Source organism: Chanos chanos, chromosome 10 (genome assembly GCF_902362185.1).
Source record: "Chanos chanos chromosome 10, fChaCha1.1, whole genome shotgun sequence".
NCBI classification, from domain to species: Eukaryota; Metazoa; Chordata; class Actinopteri; order Gonorynchiformes; family Chanidae; genus Chanos; species Chanos chanos.
Window position 1 is genome coordinate 40,023,488 of NC_044504.1, and position 9,371 is coordinate 40,032,858.

The following is a 9,371-nucleotide window of genomic DNA, read 5'->3' on the forward strand; positions in this document are numbered from 1 at the left end:
CCAGCGAGGTTAGGTTCTGTGTTTTCATAGTGTAATCGAAGCCCGTGGTAGGCCTACAACCACACAAAAGATGGAGAGGGCATGGTGTGTTGTGAAAAAGTGTGGAAGCGATCGCATTTTTTTGATACCAGTGTCATATCATTAACAGAAGGCCAAAGTGTAAATATTTGCTTTGGCACAGGAGAATGATCAAACAGCCTGGATCCTGCTTACTCTCTTAACTGTCAAAACCCATCGTTACGCCTTCAGCCATCAACACGGCCATATCAGTGAAGAAATGACTTTCAAGCAGCTTTGTGTTATGTTTTCAGGAATAAAGGTATTAAGACAACAGAATAAGGCTATTAAGACAACAGACAGGATCATTTCAGTCACAGCAGTGTCAAATGTCCTATTCCTCTGTCATGGGGTGAAGTGTAAGTTTTTTTTTTGTTTTTTTTTAAAAAAAGAACTTCAACAGATCAGGGCCATTTAAACACTTGTAATTTTGTGGTGTGCTCATCAGACTGCCTGCTGGAAAAAGAGCACATGTACTTCCCTGTAGGCTATGCACATCTGATGAAACATACAAACACTGAGAGGGGCTTTCTGGCCCTTGGCTGTGCATTAGGCAGAAACAGCCTTGGTTGACTGCTGGCACTGTGGGTCACAGAAGATCCTGCCTGTTGAACTCCATGGTAGCATAAAACATTCACAGAGCTGACACCTGCATGCACTGTGTAGACTGGTTTACATTTGTCCATAGGAAGATTAGTTTCCATGGCAGCTGGAAAAAACATGGGGAAGGGGTCACACTTTTCTCACTGACTGGTCTAATGGCACAAGCTCCTGTTGAACCCGAGAAACAACAGTTGCATACCAGTTTGTTATACAAACAGTGATACCCACTGAAATATGGAAACCAAAGTATTTACACAGCACAGTCGTCTCTGGCATCAATGAAAATTAACAAATAAAACGGCCTCCTTTTACATTTGTAAGTAAGAAAAATAACTTTAAAATTACAGATTAATCTCTTGTTAACTTTGATAGTTAAGAGCACATCTATGGAATATATATTTTCATATGAAATTAGGTTTTTGTATTATGCAAAGCACAGATAACAATGACTAGTGTAAATGTAACATAGCCTAGTGGTATCAGTTTTTAATCTGTTATGTAAATGACTCATTTAAATGCTATTATTGTTAGTGTCTGTTTGTGGCAGAGAGAAATATGGCCGTCTGAGAGAAGAGGAGAAGAGGAGAAGAGGAGGAGTGAGGGAGTAATTTAGGAAATCCACTGTTTTCCTCTCTCTGCTCCAAATATACCAATCAAATATACCAATCAAATATACCAATCAAATATACCAATCAAAGATACCAATCACATATACCAATCACATATACCAATCAAATATACCAATCAAATATACCAATCACATATACCAATCACATATACCAATCAAATATACCAATCAAATATACCAATCAAAGATACCAATCAAATATACCAATCAAAGATACCAATCAAATATACCAATCAAATACACCAATCAAATATACCAATCAAATATACCAATCAAATATACCAATTGAATATACCAACCAAATATACCAATCAAATATACCAATCAAATATACCAATCAAATATACCAATCAAATACACCAATCAAATATACCAATCAAATATACCAATCACATATACCAATCAAATATACCAATCAAATATACCAATCAAAGATACCAATCAAATATACCAATCAAAGATACCAATCAAATATACCAATCAAAGATACCAATCAAATATACCAATCAAAGATACCAATCAAATATACCAATCAAAGATACCAATCAAATATACCAATCAAATACACCAATCAAATATACCAATCAAATATACCAATCAAATATACCAATCACATATACCAATCAAATATACCAATCAAATATACCAATCAAAGATACCAATCAAATATACCAATCAAAGATACCAATCAAATATACCAATCAAAGATACCAATCAAATATACCAATCAAATACACCAATCAAATATACCAATCAAATATACCAATCAAATATACCAATCAAAGATACTAATCAAATATACCAATCAAATACACCAATCAAATATACCAATCAAATATACCAATCAAAGATACCAATCAAATATACCAACCAAATATACCAATCAAAGATACCAATCAAATATACCAACCAAATATACCAATCACATATACCAATCAAATATACCAATCAAATATACCAATCAAAGATACCAATTAAATATACCAATCAAATATACCAATCACATATACCAATCAAATATACCAATCAAATATACCAATCAAAGATACCAATCAAAGATACCAATCAAATATACCAATCAAATATACCAATCAAAGATTCTGAAAAAAGGCACTGGTGGTTTTTTTAAAAGAACATCCATTTTTCACAGGCACTGACTCAGTAATAATAATAATAATAATAAGTATAATAATAATAAGTATAATAATAATAATAACAACAACAACAATAATAATAATAATAATTACAAAAATAAGAATAAAAGATTTCCATGTATTTTACTAAGTTTCAATGTCTTACACATTTCACCTTACGATAAAAGACCTGAATATTGTATTTCAAAAAGTACATAATGTCAGACATTGATTGAGTACGAAATATTCTTTCAAACAGTTGCTGTTGGAAGGACACGATAATTTCTCAACCTTCAGACATAAACAATGTTCGCAACTCTTGAAAATGTGCCTGAAAAAAAAAGGATCACAGAAGATTCACGAATATTTCAGGAAAAACACAGGCATCAAAGCATCTATCATTTTGTTTCTGCAAGCACACTCACAAACGCAAACACATTAATTCAGGCTCACTGCAGAATGATTGGCCCAAATAACACAAGTCAAATAGTGAATGTCAGCCTGTTTAACACTCCTGATCTCCTGATGATACAGTCCCTGTCTGAGCCACCAGCTGGACAGCTGCTTCCACACCACAGACAGTCTTAATGCTAAATACACCAAGCACAGCACTGCTGCATCCAGCTACATAGATTTGTTTATGTGCAGTATACACACACACACACACACACACTGTATGTATGTATGTATGTATGTATGTATGTATATATATGTGTGTGTGTGTGTGTGTAAAACATGTAAGAATGCAATAATTCCTCAAGCCACAAGATGTCATGTGAAACAATAGAGCATTTGGGTTCCAGTGTAGAGCAGAGACTGAGCTCATGAATAGGAAATAGTAGTGGACATGAAAAATGGAATTCACTATCAGTGTTGCCATTTTTCAGTCTTGGTTTGAATATCAATTGTTTTAAAAGTTTGCATATTCTCTGCACAACCTACTCAACTGAGAGGCACAGGGATAGAGAGGAAAGAGAGAAAGGAGAGAGTGAGAGGGAGTGAAAGAGAATGAGAGAGAGGGAAAGAGAGAGAGTGAGAGGAAGTGAAAGAGAGTGAGAGAGAGGGAAAGAGAGAGAGTGAGAGGAAGTGAAAGAGAGTGAGAGAGAGGGAAAGAGAGAGAGTGAGAGGGAGGGAAAGAGAATGAGAGAGAGGGAAAGAGAGAGAGTGAGAGGAAGTGAAAGAGAGTGAGAGAGAGGGAAAGAGAGAGAGTGAGAGGGAGGGAAAGAGAGAGAATTTAGGTGGTGAATGATTGGTTACTGAAATTTTAATTTTATATGAAGTACTATTTAATTTAAAATGGAGGACGACTTTCATGTGATGTCATGTTATCGAAACCTCTCATCTTTGGAAAAGATTTTTCAGAACTTCTCCTCTATTTACTGATTGAACACGATTTATTTCGACAAGCATTAGGGACCAGAGATAGAACTGAAACGGTGACATGGAGAATTCTTTCTCACACTGAAGCCTCCTCTCCACCAAGTCTCACGAGAATGTTGCAAAGCCTCTAACCAGAGTGTGCCAGGCTGCCCTGCCCAGTGCACAGCCTGGGCTGACACACACACGGGGGCTTCTTTAACTGCCACCACTGAACTTAATCTCCCAGAATGATGCCATGATCCTACCCTCCAATCAAACTGTCATGTCAGTGTGTTAGCATTGTGGGCAGCTGTCGGCATGGGGGGGGGGGGGGGGGGGGCGGTTTTGATGAGTCAGGGTTCTCCAAACCTGACAATGACACCCGCAGAGCCTCCACAATGGTGTGCACTAATGCACTCTTTCTATTATGTTTGCTGAGTGAGCAAGGCTTGTGCACATTCTGCAGTAAATGCGGGAGCCTGTCCTATAAAAACACTGTGCAAAGGCTGGCCCTCGACATTGATTATACTGGATCTGTCCCACCTCTGTACGTGAGTATTCCACTGTTTTAGTTAAAGAAAAAAAACATCTAGTTCTTGTACCCTAGCAAAGAGCACAAAAACAATGACTCACCTTGAACTGTAATGCCACACGATATAAAAGAGATCGCCCCATCGTGCAGTACTCACTTCAGCCAGGGAACGGTTTTTCACATCGCCCAGCTGGGCAGGTCTGTGGATACAAACAGCTCCAGGGTGATTTATGTGTGGTGTTGCTTGTGCCCCCGGTAGAGAGAACAGTGAAAGCCGTAGCCATGAACACGCAGCAGATGGAAGAGATGGGCAAGTTTAGGATCACAGTCTGGGAGGAGGAGAACTTCCAGGGTAAGCGCTGTGAATTTATGATGGAGTGTCCGAACATCATGGAGAGAGGCTTCTGCAAGATTCGCTCCATCAAGGTGGAGAACGGGCCGTAAGTGTGACTGTGGAATTTCTAAAATCTTCACTAAGGCGATTTCAATTGGTAAAATATTTCTGAAACTGTCTGTCAGCACTTTTAAGTCAAACATTTAGAACAAACAGATTTGCAAGAGAGATTTTCATGATTTACAAATGTATCACATCTAGAATGCCTAATTTACCTCAGTGGACCTCAAATTATATACAAAAATCTAATTTATTTCATTATTCATCTCACTGCACCTTGAAATTGTACAAAAAATCAAACTCCCATGTTCAAATCCATATTATGAAATAAATGCATATTCATAAAATTGTGACTGAAAATTAGATAATTGAACAGACTATAATAGTTTAAATGAGCAAAACAATCCTCTGTTCTGTGTCTTACAGCTTTATTATGAAATAAGTAACAGGCCATTCCTGCCACATAACTGATCACTATAGTATGTAAATGTGGACATGTGTGTGTGTTTTATTACATTTGACCTTTATTTAACCTCCATTCATGGAGAGTTATTAGGTTCTGGAGTTTAAACTGTCTGAGGCCTATTCCATTAGAGGGTGAAGAAAACTTCAAAACTGAAATCTTGTCCACATCAGTCCAAGCTTTACAAACAGCCATAAACACTGATATCGATATTCTCTGTAATCTTTTATAATAATTTCATATATAATAATTTCATATAGCGGGGCTCAGTGGTAATGAGTATGACAGTCAGTGGGAGAGGCGGGGCTCAGTGGTAATGAATTTGACAGTGAGTGGGAGAGGCGGGGCTCAGTGGTAATGAGTATGACAGTCAGTGGGAGAGGCGGGGCTCAGTGGTAATGAATATGACAGTGAGTGGGAGAGGCGGGGCTCAGTGGTAATGAGTATGACAGTCAGTGGGAGAGGCGGGGCTCAGTGGTAATGAGTATGACAGTCAGTGGGAGAGGCGGGGCTCAGTGGTAATGAGTATGACAGTCAGTGGGAGAGGCGGGGCTCAGTGGTAATGAGTATGACAGTGAGTGGGAGAGGTGGGGATCAGTGGTAATGAGTATGACAGTGAGTGGGAGAGGTGGGGATCAGTGGTAATGAGTATGACAGTCAGTGGGAGAGGCGGGGCTCAGTGGTAATGAGTATGACAGTCAGTGGGAGAGGCGGGGCTCAGTGGTAATGAGTATGGGAGAAGCCAGGTGCAGGCAGCACAGTGACAGATAATGGATCAGCTGGAGCTCTATTGAGCTCAGGGCATGCGATGTTTGCTCTTGCTTTTGTGTCCTGATCAACAATGCTTTCAACAGCATTTAGGGTGTTGGGCGCCATTTTTTCCTGTCAGCATATCCTCTCTCCCCCCCCCCCCCCCCCCTCTCTTTGTCTCAGCTGGGTAGGTTATGAGTACCCTGAGTTCCAGGGGCAGCAGTTTATCTTGGAAAAGGGCGACTACCCATGCTACCAAGCCTGGAGTGGGAACAGCAGTTACAGAACTGAACACCTGCTGTCATTCAGACCTGTTAAATGTGCCGTAAGTTTCTCCCCAAGGACACACCTGATACCCGACACTCGCATGTCTGCTGAATAAATGATGCCTTAGAGCAGTAATGCCTCAGTTTATGACATGCTCATTCAGTGCTTTGGACACCTTTAGTTACTGGCTCTTCCTCTGTCCCTTCCTCCCGACAGAACCACAGTGACAGTAAGGTGACTCTGTACGAGTGTGAAGACTTCCAGGGACGAACTTTTGAGATCTGTGATGACTATCCCTCTCTCTTAGCCATGGGCTGGTGCAGTAAAGAGGTTCCCTCAATCAAAATCAACTCCGGAGCGTAAGTCACATCTCCACGTATCCACTGTATCTATCCATCCCCCATAATCACAACTACATTACATTACATGACATTTATTTGGCTGATGCTTTTATCCAAAGTGACTTACAAGTGGGAAACAATTCAAGCTCCGGTATAAAACCATCTGATAATCTAGCACCACTCTCCAGCAATCTGGGGTAATTTGCACAACACATAGGTCCATGTGAAAACAGCAGTTATACAAGAATAGGAGAGTTTGTTTTTATTTTTTTTTTTAATTTATTTTAACCAATAAGAAATTATGGCCTTTTTAGTTGTTTTCATATCTGTTTTGAAAAGCATATCGCTCTAACCAAATGAAAAACAAAACAATGCCTCTGCATTCTTACATCAGTAAACAACACTCATCAGTATCTTCTATCACAGCTGGGTAGCCTATCAGTTCCCTGGTTACCGTGGATACCAGTACATCTTGGAGAGAGACAGACACCAAGGAGAGTACAGAAACTACAATGAATACAGTACCCAAGCCCACTCCAATCAGATCCAGTCTATTCGCAGAATTCAGCACTAAGTGGAAAGATCCTTATGTACTTACCATGCCAATACATGTACTACAATAGACAATAAAGACTTTGTTCAAACGAAGGAAAAAGAGTCCTTGTGGCAGTTCCTTGCTTTTTCTAATCAAATATACCTCCTTAAGAAATGGACTAGTTTGTCAATTAAAATGCCATGTTGTGGCGGACTTGTAAACGAATCCCCACAGTTATATGAGGATGTCATTTTGTAAGACTAGACTAATCTCTGTGTCTGTTTGCAAGAACATGTTGCTTTTACTTAGTCAAGTTCTTTCTATACAATATTTAAAAATACGTAGAATATTCTGTTTATTTAAGATGTGTAATGTTCATGTCAGATTGTAAATTCATTCCCAATAAACAAGAGCACCAGATCACTGATGTTAATGTTTCTACTATTTGTTCTTGCAGCATTGATCTGTGCAGAATGCAATATACAAGTGCCCCTTAAGAAGGTCTCCATGATCCTCAGATTGTGCATGTTGAGAGGAGGGAATACACACAGAATAATCTGCTCTACAGGCCCTTTCTAATAATGACTGCGCCTTCTCAATGATCTTGACTTTATACATCATTAAAATAGCAGGTAGCAGACCTGACTGCCTCGCCATTTACTTCTAAATAAAGGGCCGATGGAGTCGTGGCTTCGTCGTCCTGGAACTGTCCAAGGTGCTGTCCCCCGGCTATGACCTCACTGTAGCAAGTTATGTTTTAATTCGAGCCCACAGAGCAGAATTTAGCTGTCATACCAGGAATGTAACGAACCCAAACCTATGTTTATTGCAGTGCTATGAGTTTGAAACTGTTGACGGAAATAAATGCAGCATGCCTCGTTTAAGCCGGATCACTTTTTTGTAACACTGAGCGACATCCTGCTTGAATTCCGTGTCTTTTTGTTTGTAGATTTAAACCGTTCGGCCTCGAATTGCACTAGGTGATACACACCCACACGTTGACTCAGACATGAACTAGTTGTACAGTTGCTGTTTAAAAAACAAGGTCCCACACCCAGTCCAGGAACTCCTAATAAATGTTCAACCATACACACCTTTCTCAAATACACATTTCAGTTGCTGCCGATTAAAACCCGTGCAACCGGGATAAACTCAGTTGTGGTAGTAAGAGAGCTGAGCCTTTCGGATGAAGCTCCTAGGCTGTTCGACTTCGAGGTGAAAATATCGAAAACGGGGTAAGTGTAATAATTCAGAGAAAAAGCAAAGAAAGTGACATTGTCCTGAAGGGGATTTGAGAAGAATTTTCCTTATAATTATTCAAAATAACAAGAAGCAAAGCACACTTTAGGCTATTTCTGACTGTAATTCCAATGTTGTTTTTAGACTCAGTGGGTCGTATCATGCAATTCTTCCGTTCAGTAAGATTGTAACATTTTATAAAACTATCTAGAACATATAGGCTTTTGCAAGGCTTCCCTTGACAGAATTTTCTTTAGCTGCCCTAATATGCAGTCAGCGAGTGAGTGGGCACGTTTTCTAATCCAGCAAAACGGAATTTCATGTCCAGCATTCGAGGCTTGTTTTAAGTTGCCTGCGATCTGTTTAAAGACTCAGGCAGCTAAAGCAAGTCTGGAACGCAGGAGATACGTCCACTGGACACATAAAGGCAGGAGACACGACCACTGGACACATAAAGGCAGGAGACACGACCACTGGACACATAAAGGCAGGAGATACGACCACTGGACACATAAAGACACCGGAGAAGAGGACGGATAAGCAAAGGGTGGCGACTTGAATTTAATCACATTCTGAATGAACCTTTATATATCTTTCACATGAATATGACTCATAAATAAAAATTAAAACACGCTTCGCTGTACACTCATTTGTTCTTGAGTCATTTGTCTTCTGGTCATAACCCCAGTTGCGCCGTTGCCTTTGCGTTAAGGTCTCACATTTTCATTGTGAAGGTGGTCCGTGGGATGATCCATTTGTACTGACTCATAAAGTAACTGCATGTAACCCTGTCTCCTCGTCGTGCTTAATGAACATCCTAGTGGACCGAAAATAAATAAATAAATACATACATAAATAAAAAAAAACCCACCTGCGCAGAAACTTGAACATTTGAGTGAAATGGACTCGGTTTTTGCCTGAAAGAGTTTTCTCCAAGTATCAGCCTTTAAAGATCATGGCACACTTGATTTATTTTAATGCTTAATTCAACATTATTAGACAATAATAGGCTTCGATGTATTCATTCCTGGTTTTTGGACATTAACGACAGACAGCAGCGCATAAAATAG

At 39.5% G+C, this 9,371-nt stretch overlaps 1 protein-coding gene across 1 annotated transcript; it reads left to right on the plus strand.

Annotated features, from left to right (window-relative positions):
• The first annotated feature begins 4,594 nt into the window (after positions 1 to 4,594).
• On the plus strand, positions 4,595 to 7,101 carry cryba2b (crystallin, beta A2b). The gene is made up of 4 exons (XM_030786756.1): positions 4,595 to 4,752; positions 6,103 to 6,244; positions 6,403 to 6,545; positions 6,954 to 7,101. Exons 1-4 carry the CDS (start codon positions 4,595 to 4,597, stop codon positions 7,099 to 7,101), a joined length of 591 nt encoding a protein of 196 aa, XP_030642616.1.
• Positions 7,102 to 9,371: the final 2,270 nt, after the last annotated feature.

What these genes read in the sequence shown, in the direction of transcription:
- cryba2b (XM_030786756.1), top strand. Translation starts at nt 4,595, where the DNA reads ATGAACACGCAGCAGATGGAAGAGATGGGCAAGTTTAGGATCACAGTC. An exon ending in ATCAAGGTGGAGAACGGGCC is followed by an intron (nt 4,753 to 6,102) that starts GTAAGTGTGACT and finishes TCTTTGTCTCAG; the next exon opens with CTGGGTAGGTTATGAGTACC. An exon ending in ATCAAAATCAACTCCGGAGC is followed by an intron (nt 6,546 to 6,953) that starts GTAAGTCACATC and finishes CTTCTATCACAG; the next exon opens with CTGGGTAGCCTATCAGTTCC.